This window comes from Barbus barbus (genome assembly GCF_936440315.1).
Source record: "Barbus barbus genome assembly, chromosome: 33".
NCBI classification, from domain to species: domain Eukaryota; kingdom Metazoa; phylum Chordata; class Actinopteri; order Cypriniformes; family Cyprinidae; genus Barbus; species Barbus barbus.
In genome coordinates this window covers 3,538,024-3,558,442 of record NC_136761.1, presented here as the reverse complement: position 1 = coordinate 3,558,442, position 20,419 = coordinate 3,538,024, and the positions used below count along the sequence as shown (strand labels likewise).

Below are 20,419 nucleotides of genomic sequence, written 5' to 3'. Positions count from 1 at the left end.
TAATGCCTTGCCTTCCTTCCATCTCTCTCTCCTCTCTTCCACATCTGACTTGACTTTCTTGACTGCACACTCAGGGTTTCTTTGTTTTTAAAAAGTCAGTTCTTCATGTCAGAAAATTAACAATATATTTTTAAATGTAGCTATTAATTGCATTTTATGTTAACTGCAGTACCAAAAAAATACAAGCACTGTCACAATAATATTTATTTATATTTAGTGATCTGAATGTCACAGGGATTACCGCCTTTCATCACATCACCATATTCACTATTGGAATAATTTTTTTTTGTTTTATTTATTTATTTAAATTATTCTCATTTATTTGCATCTAGCACTTACATAGACCAAACTTTCTTTCAGAGTGTTTTTTAATAATATTTAATTCCTAAAACTACTATATATATATATATATATATATATATATATATATATATTAGATTTTTATTATTATTTTCTGGCTGTTGACAGTATTCCTCCGCATCTGAACGCTGCCATACTTGATCTGTGTAGTGGAGCTCGCGCAATGATACAGCATATAAAGCCAAAGAACAATCTAGATGACGCCATACACAAACAGTTCTTGGATTTGGAAAACGGATATCGACGATTAAACTTTAGTATTTTTTCTATATCTGATACATACACTAACGCACACTCGTCGAAAATTGCTTTCATAATAAGTATTTAATAATCGTACGCATTTTTTTCTTTGGACCTAATTTTTTAACATTCCTGCCCCTCCTCTTCAAAAAAGAAGTTCCGGTCACATCCGCCATTTCGGTAGAGATTGGAAAGCTATTGTTAGCTAAAAAGACCGCAGTGGTGAAAGTATCGATTATAAATTCGCTAGTTTTAGTACCAATCTCGATTTAAGGTTTAAAATTTTAAGATATATATTCCTAGAGCAAGTAACGTCGAGAAAAACAATTTAAGGCGTTTTCTTTGCGCGTCAGCTTTCTCTTGCTAGTGTTAGCTTAGCAGCAGGAAGACCGCGGGCTGTTTACCGACGATTTCAGCGTTTCTTGCAGTAATATCCGAACCTAGTTTTAAATTAACTAAATTTGAGACCTTTATATTTTTCCACCTTCTCTTAAATCGTCACACTGTCCGCCGTTGCACAGGACTCAGTGAAGAGTGAAGGAGAGATGGCGAGCTCGGTGGGGAACGTGGCTGATAGCACAGGTAACCATGGCTCCTCATACAAACTACTCATCTTTGCTCAATGTGTTGTTTATTTCTTACAGCTCTATAATACTGGCTTCTTTGCATGGGCAAACCGTCAAGTAGATTATTAATTAATAAACTAACGTTATTTCAGCAACACTAACGTTAGTGAAATTAAAGTAGCATTTTCTTTCCTCATTTTTACAAGATTAGAGCAGCCAACTAACGCTATTAGGATGGTGTCCTTCATAAAGATATCCAGCATCCTCGTGTATTGTTGCCTTATGAGCGGTCTTTTTGTAATTGTATATATTTTTATAGTCATAACACGTGATATTTGTCAGTATTTAGTATTAACAGCGTGTAGATTGCGCGCCATTCATAATTAAGAATAAAGTTTCAATTCCAAAATCTGAATTAAATTTTAAAAAAGAATGCAATGACTGATTTAAGTACTTCATTTTCACTTTGAGAACCTTTAATATGTTGTAATATAGCCTACAACGTGGGTAATTTCTAGAAACATTAATATTGAGTGTTTGATATGGAAGGTTTCTATTGCTATATATATATATATTAAGTTTATTAAATTTAATGGGCGTCTCATTTCCCAGAATGCTCTAATTTAAAATGGAGCCTAATCAGTCAAATATAGTTTTGTTGCAAAGCTTTTTTGGACTAATGGAATCAGTTTTGTGTTGAATTCAATTTAATTTCAAGCAAATTCTTCTTCCTGTCACCTAATTTAAACTCATACTCTTGAATCGAAAGGAAGCTAGTTCTTAAATTCTCTTAACTCTGGAGCACACGTGTGAATCTGTCCTTTGCATCTTCATATCACATCATACTCATTCATAACAAACCTCAGCTCCGTTTTTCGTTTTCATCCTGATTCATTCCTTTACATTTGAATTTAAGGTTTATAACTTTTATTTCAATTATTAATTCATTAATGATTTTAAAACATCCACCCCTGGTTTCACAGACCGGGCTTAAGCCTAGTCCTAGACTAAAATGTAAATCTGAGCTGTTTCAACTGAAAGAAACGTGCACTGACTGATCTTAAAACATGTCAGTACCTTTGTTTAGTCTTAAGATGCACACCAGTAATGTTTTTTTCTAAGGCATGTTTATAAAAATGATTTAAACGTCCTAATTAATCTATGGCTTAATCCTGGTTTAGGCTAAACCCTGTCTGTGAAACCGGGCCTCAGTGGATTAATTTCAGCCATTTTATATCAGTAGCTGCCGAGAATTTATTTTTCATAAAAATAAATAAAACCTTTTTATTTTTTATATATATATATATATATATATATATTTTTTTTTTTTTTTTATTATTATTATTATATATATATTTGTTTTTAATGGCAGTACATTAAAAGTGCTATCATCATTACAGGAGCCTTCAGTGCTATGTTTTAGAAAATTAGCAGGGTTTTTTTTTTTTTTGTAGTGGCAATTGTTTTATATATATATATATATATATATATAACAGCATATACCACCACACTATAGCGTTAATTTTTCTAAAACAGCACCACTGTTTTTGTCTTTTTATTTATTTTTGTTTTTTTTATTTTGTTTTATCTCATTTCCATTTCTTCTAACATGTTGTTTTCCCCCTCCTTTGGGTTGCGTTGGTGCTTCAGAACCAACCAAACGTATGCTTTCCTTCCAAGGGTTGGCAGAGCTGGCGCACCGTGAATATCAGTCAGGAGATTTTGAGGCGGCTGAACGCCACTGTATGCAGCTGTGGAGACAGGAGCCAGATAATACTGGCGTACTGCTGCTGCTGTCCTCTATCCACTTCCAGTGTCGCAGGCTTGACAGGTGAGATGGGCATCTTTGCTCTGTCTTCAAGGAGCACGGTCTGTGGGTCTACTTGGCTGCTTCTCTTTGGGAACAAGGATTGGTGGTGTGGTGGCTGTGCTCTCAGTCCTGTCTTAAAGGCACAATATTTAAGATTTTTTTAATAAGACATCCAAAAACCACTTGCACAGTGTTATATATTTCATGCAGTTGTTTCCAAAAATTCCCAAGGACTTGTAAATCCAGAGAAACTCCAGTTTTAACAATTGGCTCGTCCCTGTTCCTCCATGGTCATGGTTGGTCATCAGTAACATAATATCATGCGCTATCCTCGGTTATCGCTTGTAGAAACTACAAGTATGGACAAAAATGCCGCTGCACAGTTAAAGTAAATCCATTACGGCTGAAATGAAAAGTGTTGACTGCAGCGTTAAATTAATATCTGCTCAATGTTGCATCATGACTCTTACAGTGTTCTGCATTCTAACCAATCACACACGAGTCTGTTGAGTTTATGAATGCAATGGCCAATCAGAGGCGTTCAGATGAGTCCTTGCTGAAACAGTGGAGTTTTGTCATTGAGTGTGCGCCCGCACTGACTAAATTCAGCTTGGATCATAAACAAGTGCAGATGTATGATGCGATTCATTTATCAGTGTATAAACAGCTTTACTGATTATAAGGGAAGTTTTTTTGAAGTGCTTAATCTCGCGCTAGACTGAAATCAGTCATAATGTTCTTTGTTCGCTTTCTCTGTATAATTTATTCGCTGTTTGAATAACTGTGGAAGGTACAGATAATTCATTACCTCATCTGTGAACATGATTTGTGAATTCCATACATCTCTTAATAGTGAAAATGACGTCTCCCATCGTTCCACCCAACTTCACAGCGTCATCAAGCTTCGCCTTTGTTATTGTTTTGAACATGCGACCTCTAGCGGTGAAAACTTACATTGTGCCTTTTAAGAGGCAGTAATTTTCTTTTTTTTCTTTTTAGTGGAGGTTATGGCCGTCTGATTCAAAGAAATTTTGTAGAGTCAATGTGAAATCAAAATTGACCCTGTTTACTTGTGTAATCCATGTTCTTAGGGTTACTGTGCACATACAGTTATTCCAAAGAAACTGATCTTTACTTTTACAAGCAACAAATTTTATGAAAGTTCACACAGCCCAGTAGAAGTAGAATCTCATTTTTACGGAAATTGAGAAGTAGTGAGAACATGGCATTATGTCTGTGACTTGCTGTCAGTTTTCCACAGGCAAGAACTGTAATCCATCCCATCCTCTGAAAAATTGTTTAAAATCTGTAAACATGACACTGCTTAAGCAAGAATAACAATAATTTTAATTGATAGCATGCCCATTTCTTTTATAAAAATTTAAATTGCAAATAACCTGGGTCATTTCTTTTCTTTTAAGGAAACGGTATAGGGGATGTGTTTGTTGCACATGAAGGAAAATATGCCCGTCTTATTCTCTTTTCTAAAGTTTGATTCTCTTAATTCTGCAGGTCTGCCCACTTTAGCACTCTGGCCATCAAACAGAACCCCATGCTGGCTGAGGCCTACTCTAACCTGGGCAATGTTTACAAGGAACGGGGTCAACTTCAGGAGGCCATCGAGCATTACCGCCATGCACTCCGTCTCAAACCCGACTTCATCGATGGATACATCAACCTGGCAGCAGCTTTGGTGGCAGCAGGGGACATGGAGGGAGCAGTTCAAGCATATGTGTCCGCTCTCCAGTACAATCCTGTGAGTTAAGCCTCAAAATGTCGCAGAGAATCACAGTGGTTTCACACCAGTGTTTCCCCTAGGTTTAGGATTTAGGGGGTGCCTATTTTCAGCCTGATGTGCAATATCTCAGTATTTTAATATGTAACCGTCATTGTAACCATTGTTTCAAATACGCGTACGAAGCCTAAACAATGTCTTTGACCCTTAAAAATTATAGTTATCTTGAATATGTGTAATAAACAAAGGAAGAACAATATTGGGAAATTTGCAGGGTTTTGGATTAAATCATTTAAATAGTTTGAACCTTAGTGGCCAATAAAGGGAGCACTACAATCATCACTGTGTTCACAATGCTATTTAAGTTTAGTATCTATAACAAAATATGAAATGAATTGTAAATATTCTGTATATCACCCAGCCGTAGTGTGTCTTGTGTTTATCAGTTGGTAGTTTATTTTTTCTGTCTTTTGTTACAGGATCTATATTGTGTACGCAGTGACCTGGGTAACCTGCTTAAAGCGCTGGGGCGCCTTGAAGAGGCAAAGGTATGTTTAAACATGTCGGCCCTTGCACGTTTACATAATGATTTTTGTTTTAAGATCATAGCTGTAGACCATAATCCCCCATCAGACACCTAGCCATTCTTGTACTTTGGGAGTGAGTGTTAGGCTTTTTTTTTTTTATTCAATCAGTTCTTGTCAGCGCACTCGAGTGTGCTGCTCATTTTATTTCCCCACGTCAGCACTCTTTACCGTCCTACAGGTCTAGCCTGAGCATTCAAGTAGAGCAGAGTGTACCTAGAGCCACCAGGTCACCTGTATCTCACCTACCTAGTCAAAAGCAAATTCTCTCTCTTTTTATTTATTTATTTACTTAATCATTTTTTTAAAATTCAGCAAGGTTAAGACCCCTTTACCCACTTCTCACTCGCTTTTTTGTTTTGTTTTGTTCATTTGGATGGCTAGATTAGAGAGACGCCCCTTCTGTCCACCCCTTCTTTTTGTCCCCTCTCACTCCAATGCTGCTTTCGGTCTATAAACACTACTGCTTCCTGGCCCGGCCAGCCCCCGCTCGCCCCACACAAAGGAAGAAAGGCTGGGCTCTTTTGTGTCTCACACCAAACAGGGGTCCTAAAACACATGCTGCAGTTTGGCATGCTTTTTTTCCCTGTAGTCTCTTGGAGGGATATCACTGGCTCGGTCTTGGAGAAATAAATGGACTGATGAAGATAGTGGTCTTTGCTATGCAAAAAATAAGATGGCTTCTATCCCTAACCATACATTTCGGGTCATTTGCATTATTCAAAACAATTGATTCCCTTTAAAATTTGAAAAGTCGTGGCCCTTTGGTCATTTTGGATTTACTTCCCCAGCATTACGATGCTCAAATGCCGCCTTTGAGTGGCCATTTGGGGTTTCAGTGGGTCTTTGGGAGTTTGTCTTGATGTTGTAGAGAGAGTTCTTCTCCTGTTGGTTAGAAGCCTTCTTATTTGGTGCCTTAGGGGGGAGGGGTGGGGAAGAGCACGAGGGGCCGGCGGTCCCCCACCCGCTCTGTCGCTCCTAACCCCCCACGCGCTCGCTTAGGGCCTGTGGAGTGTGCGCGCGTTGAACTGTCTGCCTGACCCCTCAGTCAAGCCAACAGATGCTTTGTAAGGGCTCCATAGTGCATTCGAGTAGAGCCTGTATCGTTTTGGCCTTCGTTTTTTTTCCCCCCAGTTCAACTTCACATCCTCCTATATTTACGGATTTCCGGGTTTGGGAGGGTTTGTGTTTTTCCAACACTGTGTGTCAGCCCTGGGCTGTGCCAGGCAGACAGATCGCTTTTTGCACTCCACTGCACGCGTGTCAGATACCATGATAGAGAGAGAGAACTATACTCGCGCAACACAAGCGATGACCTCTTTATTTCAGAGCTGTGGAGGCTTCTAGATGATTATGAAGTCTTTAAACCCCAGATTTTTTCCCATATCCATTGGCCAGGAGTCAAGAAGGCAGAACAGGATAAAGCAAACAAGGTATTAAACCATGTAAACAAAGAACAAAAGATTCATTGATTACATTTCTTCCCCCTTGTATGTTATGATTATTAATATTCCCAGAGCAATGTGATCAGTTCGTTTGGGTAAGATCAAGCCAGTTGGCCTCCCTCCTTTACCTGTATTTTGAAAATGTGACACTGTAATGAAAAGTTTGAACCTGTGTGTAAATCTCATCTCAAAGCCTTTCTTCACTCTCGACCCCTTGCGAACATATTCCTGTTTCTGAAAATGTCAAATCCTTTCCATTGCATGGGTTTAAACTGATGTTAGGTCATTTTATATTTCTTTTCCTTTTTTTTGTTTTGTTTTGTTTTACTTGTTTTGCGTTGCCAATACAAGTTTTGATGTCCATATGAAATGTCTTGATTGCAAACTTTTACTAACGCTCTTGTTTTCTTATTTTGTCTCTTTTGGTTTTTCCACGACTGATATTGTTATTTAGAAGGTTTCAGGTGGGTGGCACTATTCCTGCGTAGGTGCGGTCCGGTGGACAGGAACACTAGGGCAGCATCAGTCTTCTCCTCTTCCAGCTGCGGCCGCCCCCCCAGACAAAGTCCAAAAATATGGTAACGGGTTTGTAACAAAACAGAAAGAAAAACACCTTAGTCCAATGCCTGAGTTCTTCTGTCTTGTGGCTTCCTTTGAAGAACAAAAAAGCAAGAGAAAATAAAAACCTAGTAAAGAAAGAAAAACGTAATGCCCAAGTAAATTAAAAAGTGAAATGGATTCGATGCTGTAAGCAAACGAAAGCACAGTAAGAACCCTCTAACTCTCTTACTTGTTGATTATTTTTTTCCTGTTCATTTGGATTGTGATTTATTTTTTCTTCTTTATTTGGAGTTGCAGCGTTCTGCTGAGCAGATGATGCGCTGTGAGTCTGCAGTGGCGCAAGGGCTGCGCAGCGACAAAACCGCTACCAAAAGACGCGCGCTTGAACCGGACTCCCCCATCCCTCGACCCCCGGCTTGCGGGTTGCAGACCTGCATGCCCTCCCTGCTAGCATGGCACCCAGCGGCTGTGCAGCCTTAAACATGACACCATTGGCAATGACCGTTACATAGTATGACTACTTAATGTATTACTCGCCAACAGTTATGATTGGATTTGGCCATGGGTACTCCCTCCATTTGAAGGCCCCAAAGAGTAGAGGGTTTCATAGTTTCGTGTGCCAATCTGGTGGGGAGTTAAATCGCTCCAGGTCTGCTGTCTGCACCTTGAGCTGGCGTTGGCGCAGGCGAATACATGCGCTAGCGGCGCAAGCGGCGACCACGGTGTGGGTTGCCTGCGTGGCTTTTTGCGCTCGCATTACAGGGACCTCCACCTGCACACCGCACTTGCATTTAAGGTTGTGAATTTTCCTGAGATTACTGTGTAATGTCAATGATCTAAAGCTGACTTGGCACTCGTGCGTTTTTGTATTTTAGATTTAAGTGCAACATTTTAGTTGTAAAGTTTTTTTTGAAACCGCATAACTGAAGAATGTAAGTCGGAGTATAGGTGTTGGTTGGATTTGCGCAGCGTAGGAAAAGTGTGAAGCTTAGCGCGGCAGAATTTCGCGCACGCGAGCCCATGCTGTAGGCTCACTTTTTGCATTTTGTGAGAATGGAGACTAACTCTTTTTCTGTCTGCCCTTTCTTCCTTTTTATTTGATCTTTTGGTTTCTTTACTTTTACCACCCCTCCTCTGTCTACTCTTCTCTCTACCTCCTCTTCCTCCTGTTTTTTTTTTTGTTTGTTTTTTTACTGTTAACCTGTTGAAGGCTTGTTACCTGAAAGCAATTGAAACCCAGCCAAACTTTGCCGTGGCCTGGAGTAACCTGGGCTGCGTGTTCAATGCCCAGGGGGAGATCTGGCTGGCCATACATCATTTTGAGAAGGTTGGTTGTAGATGACAGTCGCACTTTGGACAGTGATAATAAATGAATGAGTATAATGGGCTGTTTTGTGGGTTTACAGGCAGTGACTCTGGACCCAAACTTTTTGGATGCTTACATCAACTTGGGCAATGTTCTGAAAGAGGCTCGTATCTTTGACAGGTAAACGGTTACTTTCTCTGCCATTACATTTTGACTCGAAGCTTTTTCCGCCAATCTGATACATGTCGTTTTCCCCTTACAGAGCTGTTGCTGGTTATCTGCGTGCCCTCAGCCTGAGCCCTAACCATGCTGTTGTCCATGGAAACCTGGCGTGTGTGTACTATGAGCAGGGTTTGATTGACCTGGCCGTTGATACTTACCGTCGTGCCATTGAGCTGCAGCCACACTTTCCTGATGCATACTGCAATCTCGCTAATGCACTGAAGGAGAAGGGCAATGTAAGAGCCTACATTTGTTTTTGCATAATTCCTCTATCATACATCCCTGCTGTCTACTCTCATGTTTCATCCCATTCAGTTGTCAGTGTTGTGCTGATTTGTAAGGCACAGCTCTAACCAAGCAGATTTCTGTTGTCAGAAGGGAATCTGTGAGACCAATTCTCCCTTGCATAAAGTTCCCAACCGCATAGATTCCAATATAAATGGCTCTAGTTTGCCTGCGAAAATTCACAGGACAGTCTTTAGAATCGAGATGTATTGTCTGCTAACTTGCATTTTTCCTTTTTAGGTTTCTGAAGCTGAAGAGTGTTACAACACTGCGCTGCGTCTGTGCCCGACTCACGCCGACTCCCTCAACAATCTGGCCAACATCAAGCGTGAGCAAGGCAACATTGAGGAAGCTGTGCAGCTCTACAGAAAAGCACTGGAGGTGAGGGGACCAGTGAAGTCCTCTAAAAATGCATACTCGTTATTATACCTGTTTTTGTAACCTATTAAGTGAGATGTTTTCATTCATGTGTCTTAAATTTTGTTTTTATTTCTTGGAAAGGTGTTCCCTGAATTTGCCGCTGCCCATTCAAACCTGGCCAGTGTCCTGCAGCAGCAGGGGAAACTTCAGGAGGCTCTCATGCACTATAAGGAGGCAATCAGGCATGTTCTTGTTTTTAGCTACATTCTAAAGTCATTTTGTTTTGATGTCTTTCAAAATCTCACTGTCTGTCTGTTTTCAACCACTGAGCAGAATCAGCCCCACATTTGCTGATGCTTACTCTAACATGGGCAACACTCTGAAAGAGATGCAGGATGTTCAGGGGGCGCTACAGTGCTACACTCGAGCCATTCAGATCAACCCCGCTTTTGCAGATGCTCACAGTAATTTGGCTTCAATACACAAGGTATGAATCTAGAAACCTGGAGAATTCATTTCCTTTCAGTGGTTTTCAGTGTTAATTTGGATTCAAATTACATCCTTCTCCCTTTGAAGGATTCTGGGAACATTCCTGAAGCGATTGCATCGTACCGCACTGCACTGAAGCTCAAGCCAGACTTCCCTGATGCTTATTGTAACCTGGCTCACTGTCTGCAGGTATGTAGGAGTCTAAAGTGCATGTTGTCACTGTGCACTCTGGTGGGAATCTTTGTGTGACGTCATATTGTGCTCTGGTCCTCAGATTGTATGTGACTGGACCGACTACGATGAGCGCATGAAGAAGCTGGTGACCATTGTGGCTGATCAACTGGAGAAGAACCGTCTGCCATCTGTGCATCCCCATCACAGCATGCTCTACCCCCTCTCTCATGGTTTCCGCAAGGCAATTGCAGAGAGACATGGCAACTTGTGTCTGGATAAGGTATGTATATTACGTTAAACATATTTACACAGGCTCATTCTGCTCTGTTCTGCTGCGTTTTCGGATTTGTAACTTGGTTTTGTTGTGAAAGTAGTTCCTATAGTCATTCCATGTATAAGCATCAGTGTAATACTTTGCTTGTTCTATAGATCAATGCTCTTCATAAACCTGCCTATGAGTATCCAAAGGACTTGAAGGCCAGTGGCGGTCGTTTGCGTGTGGGTTACGTTAGCTCTGATTTTGGCAACCATCCCACTTCCCACCTGATGCAGTCCATCCCTGGCATGCACAACTCTGAGAAATTCGAGGTGATGAGTCTGTAATGCAGTAGTGCTGTATAGATCATTCTGTTGAGCACATTGTGGTGAGCTGGTGGTCTCATACTATTATATTTTTCACAGGTGTTTTGCTATGCTCTCAGCCCCGATGATAGCACCAACTTCAGAGTTAAAGTCATGGCAGAGTCTCATCACTTCGTTGACCTCTCACAGGTGAGGATATGAGTACATATCACAGGCTTGTTTTAGGCATGTCATTTTCCTTCTCCATTCAGGGGTCTGTTTTGATTTCATCATGTGTCCTGTGTTCATAGATCCCCTGTAACGGAAAGGCAGCAGACAGGATCCATCAAGATGGAGTCCAGATCCTGGTTAACATGAATGGTTATACTAAAGGAGCACGCAATGAGCTTTTCGCATTGCGCCCTGCACCCATTCAGGTAGGCATTCGAGAGTCCAGCTTAAAGAATGTAATCTACATTAAAATGTTCATTTCATGTTATATAGTTGGGTGTGTGATTAAAACGAGTGTAGACTTGCATTGACGGAGAGAAGTTGGCCATGTTTAGGAACTTAAGTTCAGGAAACCCATAATGATAATTTATTCATGTTATGTAAAGCTGAATTCTTAGCATCATTACTCCGGTCTTCAGAAGTCATTCTAATATGCATTTGTATTTAGAAACATTATTATTATTATTATTATTAGTTGTGGTGTTTATTATTATTATACTATCACTATGTTATGTTACTATTGTTGCTGGTAACTTTAAAATAATTTTTATTAGTAAACTACATTAGTTAAAATGAACTAAGAGTAAGCAGTACTTCTGCAGCATTTATTGATCTTAATGTTAATTTCAGCATTTACTAATGCATTATTAAAATCATAACTTGTGTTTAACATTAGTTAATGGACTGTGAACTAACATGAACAAACAATGAATGTGTGTTTTTCTTAACTAACATTAACAAAGATTAATAAATACTGTTATAAATGTATTGTTCATTGTTTGTTCATGTTGAATACATTAATGCTAACAAATGACACCTTATTGTAAAGTGTTACCATGTTATAATTATTGATTACAGCATTTATTTGAAAGAAATATTTGGTAATAAGTTAGGGCTGTCAAAATGGCTTAAACTAAATTAGAATGTTGTACTTGAATATGATCAATATTCAAATTATATTTGAATGTAAAATGCATAATTTCAGTTAGGGTGAAAAAAAGCTTTTGGCTTCTCTCCTGAAATATTACTAATGCACGTTTATTCAAAGCATAAGATAACATGACTGTCTGTGAAAAAAGTGCATAATGTTAAAATAATGTTTATAAGCCATATATAATTAAGTTGCTTAAACAACTATAAACAAATAGCATCATGTATGTATGCATAGTTTAATACAAAGGACCAAAAGCCAATCACAGAGTACTTTTTTCATTTAAAAACATGAGATGCAGTGAGATGGGTGGAAAAACCCGCTATAAAGTCTCGGTTTCTTTTCAAAGTAAAAATTGCATTAATTTTTCATTGCTTTCTCTTTTGTGCGAGATGCGCGTGCAACGGTGATAGATGTCCCTGTAGAAAATGCAATACATATGCGTTCTGTGTGAACGGCTTGGTTTCAGTTTTGACATGAACAAGATCTTCTCCGCATTGATGTTCTCTTTTTCGGCAATATTTTTAATAAACAACACCGCAGCGCGGTGGCTTCTACTGGATAGGCTAACATAAACATTATAATGCAATGACACTTACATCGTCATTGCATCTCGTTTGCCACTTAAGGCTGCCTCCTTAACGCTCACCTAAAATTCGAATGCAACTTTTTTGCATTCGAATGTGGATTTTTATTTCCACATTTTGGAAATGGATTTTTATTTAAATTCGACAAATAATTAAAAAAAATTGACAGCCCTAACATGAGTGTCTTTTTTTTTTTTTTTTGCTGTGATTTGCTGAATAAAATTAGTAATTTCTTCAATAAAAAATTATATTACTGAACCCCAACTTTTAAATGGCAGCATATACTTCAGATAATATATAAAGGTCTGGTTGAATAAGTTACTTTTTCCAATCTACCCTAGGCCATGTGGCTTGGATACCCAGGCACCAGTGGAGCTCCGTTCATGGACTACATTATCACTGATAAGGAGACGTCTCCTTTTGAGGTTGCAGAGCAGTACTCTGAGAAAATGGCCTACATGCCGAACACTTTCTTCATTGGAGACCATGCCAATATGTTCCCTCACCTCAAGGTAAGATTCAGTCTCTAATCACTTAAAAAAAAAAAACTCTATTACAGAGAAGGACGAGGCTCACGTATTTCTTTTTACCCAATAGAAAAAAGCAGTGATAGACTTCAAGTCAAATGGCCATATTTTTGACAATCGCATTGTACTGAATGGCATCGATCTGAAAGCCTTCCTGGAAAGCCTGCCAGATATCAAAATTGTGAAGGTTAGTGGAGAAATCACTGCTTTAGTGCATTCCATAACCCTGTTAAACGGACATGCTAATGTTTTTTCTCATTATTCTCCTACCTTCAGATGGAATGTGATGGTCAAGAGTCCACTGACAGCAATGGTGCCCTCTCCATGCCTGTCATCCCTATGAACACAGCCGCTGAGGCCATCATTAACATGATCAACCAGGGCCAGATCCAGGTCACCATCAACGGCTTTACGGTCAGCAACGGCCTGGCCACCACTCAGGTATGGCCCATCGTAGACGCTCAGTGTTGATCTCATCACTGGACTTCACTTGGCTGATTTCACTGCAATTTCACTAAATTTACTGCTTTGAAAATCGGGTTCTCCCTGGCTGTGGGGTCTTGGCTTGCTCTCAGACTGGGATTTAGTCCTCTCCATCATTCTTAGCATGACAGATCGGTGAATAGTTGACCACATTTACAGGCACATAATTTTTTTGGTTAAGCTTTCATTCTGAAAAAGAGGGTTAAATGCACGCTGTTTTCCAATTCTTATAATTTTGTTGGGACGAGTGCATATATAAATGAATACTCCATTGAATACGAGGTTAAGTGTTTATGATCGGTTACATGAAGTGTTTACATGAATCATACTCGCAATATCAGGTTCTGATTAATGATCAAATTCTGAATATTGTATCCTGTGGTCAATGACGCCTCTGTCACGCCCAAATCGACTGTAATTATTTTCTCTGGAGATTTAGTGGTGTGAAGGTGTTTTTATCGGAACGCGGCTGTATTTGCACATGAGAGACTTAATTTCTCTCAGATTGGTGGTGAAATTATCTCAGTTTTCTTCTTCGATCATCTTGAAAATCTGGCAAAAAGACAATTTCATAGTAGGCAGAGCCAGTGTATTACCACATGTTGTTGTTTTTCAGATTTTTACTGTGGAGGAGGTTATAGTATCTGGGACTGTAGCCTTGCAGGTATGGCACACATAAGCTGGCTGAGAATAGCACGCTCTGAGACAGGATGTGCAATAGCCATTTTTCCCTACACTTGGGCCTTCACACCACTGCTGTAGGTGGCACAAACATGGTGGTGGAGAAGTTGAAAGGCTTCTAGGGATGGGCGACACAGTTATAGGGCACATGCTTGTCTTTACGGTACCTAAACTTTTAACTCATCTGTTCTTTAATCTTTCTGTTTAGATTAACAACAAAGCAGCAACAGGAGAAGAAGTTCCCAGAACAATCGTGGTGACCACCCGCTCGCAATATGGCCTCCCTGAAGACTCTATTGTCTACTGCAACTTCAACCAGCTCTATAAAATTGACCCTCTCACCCTGGAGATGTGGGCCAAAGTAAGATTTAAATAGGAAAATTCTCTACTGTCAAGATACAATAGAATAGAAACTGAAATCAGAGACTTTTGTGGAATTAACACCCCTAATACACTTGTGGTTTTGGTGCCTTTAAGGTCCTTGCACACTGACTTTTTTCAGGGTTTTTTTGTATTCGACCATCCTTTCCTATCAAAATGCTTGCTACGAATGCGAAAACGCAGGAAATCGAACCTGATCCGAATTTTTTATGACGGACAAAAATTTTGGAGGCAGTTGTGTAAACATGATGGCATGTTTAAACAACGTGAGGTCATATTTATTTTTTTAACGTGCGAGAATTTCAGACTCCGTGTGCGATGGCCTTTACTCTTGTCATTCCCACTATCTGTGGGCGGGAATACAGAATGCAGAAGTTTGATCTGTAATTTTAATAGAAGCCATTGATCTGTCAAAAGTCTTCTGGGTGATGCAAAATGGTGCATTTTGTGTTATCCGGTAGACTTGCTGACAAACGTATGCTGATATCTGGGTCCAGGTTGCACAGAGAAAGAGTACATGTACCTTTACATATACTACTGACATTATAACAATACAAAGCTGGTTAAAAATAAGCAAACTCGTGCTTTAAAGGGATTGTTCAACCAAATATGAAGATTGTCATCATTTACTCATCCTCTTGTAGTTCCAAGCCTGTGTGATTTTCTTTCTTCTGAAAAACCGTTCAATGTTTCTGGAAACTAAACAGTTGCTGGTCTCCTTTGACTTCTATAGTATGAAAATTAATACTCTGGAAATCAGTGGCAATCAGCAACTGTTTGGTTAACAACTTTTGTGTTTATTAAATGATTCCGAATAATATTATTTTTTCAACCAAACAGTGTTGGGTGTAATTAGGTACTAAGTAATTAGTTACTGTAATTTAATTACTTTTCCCTTGAAAAAGTAAAGTAAAGGATTAGTCTTATTTTTGCTGTAATTTAGTTATTTCTTACGTAATTGAACTTAATACTGTATATAGGCTGTAGAACATTTTATATACAATGCATGGATTTAACATCAATTTAAAGTCTAACCTTAAAATGCATGCTTTTATGTTCCCTTCTCACTTTAAATACTTTGAGTTAATAAGAATACTGATAACACTTTAGTGTCCAATTCTCACTATTAACTAGTTGGTTATTAGCATGAATATTACTGGGATATTGGCTATTTATTATTACTTACAAAAACACATTAATGTCTTGTTCTGCAAGACCTTATTCTAAATCCTTAATCCTACCCAATTCTTAAACTTAACAGCTACTTTAAGTATTAATAAGCAGTAATTAGAAGTATATTGAGAATGAGAAATTACAGTTAATCGTGAGAATTGGACTCTTAATCTAAAGTGTGACCAGAATAATTTATGTAGTTATCTATTATTTATTTGAAATAATTAAAAGAACCGTTTCATGTCTATCCTTGTATCATTAACTTGTCAAGGTTGATATTGGATTTAGAAAGTAATAAGTAATTAAATACTTTTTGAAGAGCGTAATTTGTACAGTAATCTAATTACACCGTTGAAGATTATTAATGACTTTTTTAGAGTAATTTACCCAACATTGACTGCAAAGTAGATTTAGAAGCTGCTGTTGAATCACTGTCGGACCAAACCCTTTTCACTACATGCTGTGTTGAACCAATCTTAAGTGGAAATATGATGAAACCGTTCCTTTCCTTACCATTCTTGGAACCGTTCAGTTTCACAAAATGAAATATTTTTGTTTTTATTTACAGTTAAAATAATGCGAGTAGCTGTAGTTACCTACACAAAAGAGTTCTGTAAACATTTTTTAGTAATGACTGAAATTGTATTACTGATCAAAGTCATTGATTTTTGAATCGGTTCATTGAAAGCAACAGAATGTTCTCATTGTGAACCTGATTGTCTGGCAGCTGTATTCACTGTGCTCTCGTGCTTATGTAGATCCTGAAGCGTGTGCCCAACAGTGTGCTCTGGCTGCTGCGCTTCCCGGCCGTGGGTGAGCCCAATATCCAACAGTACGCTCAGAAGCTGGGCCTGCCTGTCTCTCGCATCATCTTCTCCCCCGTGGCTCCCAAAGAGGAGCATGTGCGACGTGGACAGCTGGCTGATGTGTGCCTGGACACGCCGCTCTGTAACGGACACACCACAGGCATGGATGTGCTGTGGGCTGGTACCCCCATGGTTACTATGCCAGGTAATACAAGCTAGGAGCACACGCTAAACATGGTCAAAAATATTCACAGGCATCAGCTAGCAGTGCTGGGTAGATTCATTTGTAGTCTGTTACTGATTCCAAATTACATAACAAAAATTGTAGTTAGTCAAGTCACCTTTATTTTATATAGTGCTTTTAACAATGCAGATTGTGTCAAAGCAGCTTTACAGTATTAAATAGGAAAAATTGTGTAATAATGAAAAATGACAACAGTAGTGTAATCCATTACATTACACATTTTAGGTAATATAGTCAGACTACATTAAACATTACGTCAAAATTTCCCAGTTTAATGAAAGCTGGTAATTAAAAAAATATATATTTTAAAATAACAACAAAATATTAAATATTTGTTTGAAACCTTAAACATGCAAATTTTTTTACTTATTAACTCATTACCTTCAAATCTCAGGGGGGTACATCAAGTAAATATATATCAGGTGACCAAAAAACAATCTTTTGACTGTCAATGTCTGTTGTGGATAAACTGCGGCAGGTAAACTACAGTAGTCCTGGATTAACAATATTGATTTGAATTGATCTTCATTTGATGAATTGAGATCTTTTAGATTGATCTTTTCATGGCCTTTCAGTTGTAGTGTAGCTAACTCTAAACTTTTGGTTTTTGGCTAAATGAAACGGTTTCAGTAAAAATTGATTTTGGTGCATCACTGGTATCAACTTATTTGGTATCAGTGTGAATCGTAAGCATAACTATTGGTATTGCTCATACTTGGTTAGTGATTTGTTCAGATGACTCTACAGCTGAACTCACAGCCTATACTCGACACGCATGCCCTGGAAAATTTCATCCTTTATCCAGTGTTTGCACTATTTATCTTCAGAAGTTATGACTGTCTTTGTATTTTTTCGTCATAGTTGGGTTAACTTTGAGAGAAGTGAATGGGAGAGTACCACAAAAATATTTTTGTTGCATTCCAATTTGCTCAAATAGTAAAAGAGAAACTCAACGATAGTGTTTTCACGGCTTTTGGAAAAAAATTGCGAGCGACTGATAACAGCAGTCAGAGGAGAGAACGATGTCAAACTTACCGTCCCTCCCAGAGATGCTGCATTAGAAACACCCTCATATTAGCATTAACTAGTTTTTTGTAGTTTCATGTAAAGGTGATATAATACAAAGTATAGTGTTAGGAATGTACATGTATTGTACAAAAAACTTTTGAGGATTTATGATGCTGATGACTATTAAAACGCATCATCAGTCTTGTGAAAAAGGTCCATTAAAACAGAAACTCAAAAGTTTCTCAAAACAACTCGCCAAAATAAAAGTTGGTTTAACTTTAATAAGAAATAATAATACAATTTATTTGTGAGGAATAGCTCACCATTTTTCATCCATGATCACAATTGAACCTGCCTGAAAAAGAAGAAAAATCCTGAGGTCTTGATGTTTTGTGTAGGAGAGACACTGGCTTCACGCGTCGCTGCCTCTCAGCTCACCTGTCTTGGCTGCCTTGAGCTCATCGCCCAGAGCCGTCAGGAGTATGAAGAGGTTGCTGTGAAGCTTGGCACTGATATGGAATTGTAAGTTTCTTTACTCAATTTCCACTTTCTAAACAAATGTTTAAGATCCTTGAAACACGTTCTCCCTTCGTTCCGCTCAGCCTGAAGAAGGTCCGCTCCCGCGTGTGGAAGCAGCGCATCTGCAGCCCGCTCTTCAACACCAAACAGTACACCATGGAACTGGAGAGACTCTACCTGCAGATGTGGGAGCATTACGCCACTGGAGGCAAACCTGACCACCTGGTCAAAATGCAGTCTCTGGAGAGCAGCGAGAGCTCCTAAACTAAGCTTGTCCCTGCATGTCCCCCGTCCCCTAGTATGTGACAGTCACAGAGACTCTATGGAGCCCACAGGTGAGCACCGTGACTACGATCCCAGCCAGCTTTTGTTTCCACGAGCTAGAGTGGACAGCAGGATTCACAAAGCTGCTCCACTGAGACTCCTCCCCCTTTCCCATCGTTTGACTAAATTGATGTTGGTTGGCTCCACTTTGGTTTTGTTTGTTTCTCTGCTTCTTAAGGACTTTATGAAAAAGTTGGGTTTGAAATGAGAAGGGGCAGTCTTACAGTAATTCAGAAAATATAAATGTAATAATCACAGGTAGGGGCTTTTTTTTAGTTTTAGGTTATGTGCTTCTTGACCTATTTTAGCTTTCTGTCATCATGACTTCGATCTGAGTGACGGATGCATACCTCGGATCACAGATCGTTTTGCCAACATTTCCGTATGCTATCGATAGGGAAAATGTCTTTTTCAAAACATGCAATGTGAACACGCTAAACGGAGGAGTGTCTTATTACACACTGACAGAAGGCCTGCAGGCTGCTCAAGTACCGACTCCTGATTTTTCTTTATTTTTTATGATTTTACCAGGAAAGGTCTAGGTAAGTATGTTCTAAGCTGTTTTGGTTTTGTACACTGTCTTCCTATTAAATCGTTTTATTTATGCACTGTCAGTGTCAATTCTGCAAGGCTCTATACATAAACTGAAATAAAGAGATGTGGCAAACATTGAAGAGAGTTGCACATACTTGGCTGCGGTTTTGTTTTTCTTCCATTCCTTTTAGGAGCTAACACATGCTGGTTATTGTGATCTATACTGCTGTAACATTGTGCAGGGTGTTTTGTTGCTGAATAAACTGTGATGTGCACCCACTGTAAATTTAATCGCTGTATTCAGTTCAATAAAGAAATGCTAAATCCATTTGCGCTTGAAAATGATGCATGTGTCATGCAGTGTGCACCGTTTTACTGATCGTAATGGGTTCTTTTCCAACCACATTAATTTCAGTGTAGACTGGGTGTAATATTTTATTTCCAGACTTTTTTTTTTTTAATCCAATGTTATGTGATTGATATGTAATGGGGGAGACTGGGACTGAAGAACACATAGGGCTAGATTTCACAGATGAGATTATCTAATAAAGAGTTTAGAGCCAAGGGTACAATGTTTTTCTATAGCAGTGTTTGATATCTAACATCTATAAAACCCCCGCAGATTAGGTTAATATTTATGAATTCTGACCTCTCAACTAAAAGTGTAGCAGTTTGCTGAAAAAGTGAAAAAAAACCCTGATGTTAAATGGTTAGTTCATTCAAAAATAAAAATTGTCACCATTTACTTGCCTTCATGTCATTCCAAGCCCATGAGACTTCCATTTATCTTCTGAACTCAAATGAACAAACTCTGAAGAGCAAAGATGCAGTAGATGTAGCTGAAACTAAATTTTGCATAGAGTGGATCTGAACACATTTGCAGCGTTTAAGCGCGGCAGTCAATTTCTTTTCAATTCAGTAAACAATTTTGTAAACCTTTGCTCAACATAGAATTTGACTGAACATAAAGCTTTGATGCTAAATAACTGTTAGCTGATACTATTTGAACTACTGTGAAAGACATGTAAACATCACAGTGTACATAAATCACATTTCTATGCATAATTTGACAATTACATCATAGATGGAAACGCCACATAATGAAAATGTTTTGCATAAGTGAAATTTACCTTTATTCTATTTTCTACATGCATTTCATCTCATTTAATTTCAAGCATGCCTTCACTGACACAGTTGTCTCTTTGGAAAAGAGGCAGTACTACCTTTGGATTGAACTTCATTAGTGGCGAAATAGTTAAGTGTGTGGTGGAAATAAAATAACTGATAGAAAT

The 20,419-nt window shown here is 38.8% G+C and overlaps 1 protein-coding gene across 4 annotated transcripts; it reads left to right on the top strand.

Annotated features, from left to right (window-relative positions):
• Positions 1-758: 758 nt before the first annotated feature.
• LOC306853633 (UDP-N-acetylglucosamine--peptide N-acetylglucosaminyltransferase 110 kDa subunit-like) lies at positions 759-19,455 on the top strand. Of its 4 annotated transcripts, none has more exons than XM_079391183.1 (23): positions 768-1,182; positions 2,847-2,997; positions 4,489-4,732; positions 5,191-5,259; positions 8,512-8,628; positions 8,708-8,787; positions 8,870-9,065; positions 9,355-9,495; positions 9,616-9,716; positions 9,808-9,961; positions 10,051-10,152; positions 10,238-10,417; positions 10,567-10,725; positions 10,819-10,908; positions 11,010-11,135; positions 12,789-12,959; positions 13,045-13,161; positions 13,251-13,415; positions 14,074-14,121; positions 14,347-14,499; positions 16,451-16,703; positions 18,149-18,272; positions 18,353-19,455. In XM_079391183.1, exons 1-23 carry the CDS (start codon positions 1,146-1,148, stop codon positions 18,531-18,533), a joined length of 3,159 nt encoding a protein of 1,052 aa, XP_079247309.1. In that variant the 5' UTR covers positions 768-1,145; the 3' UTR covers positions 18,534-19,455. The 4 variants fall into 4 exon arrangements, with proteins under 4 accessions (XP_079247311.1, XP_079247310.1, XP_079247309.1 ...); XM_079391182.1 differs by having other exon boundaries at positions 1,009-1,182; positions 2,817-2,997; XM_079391185.1 differs by lacking the exon at positions 14,074-14,121 and having other exon boundaries at positions 759-1,182.
• The last annotated feature ends 964 nt before the right edge of the window (positions 19,456-20,419 follow it).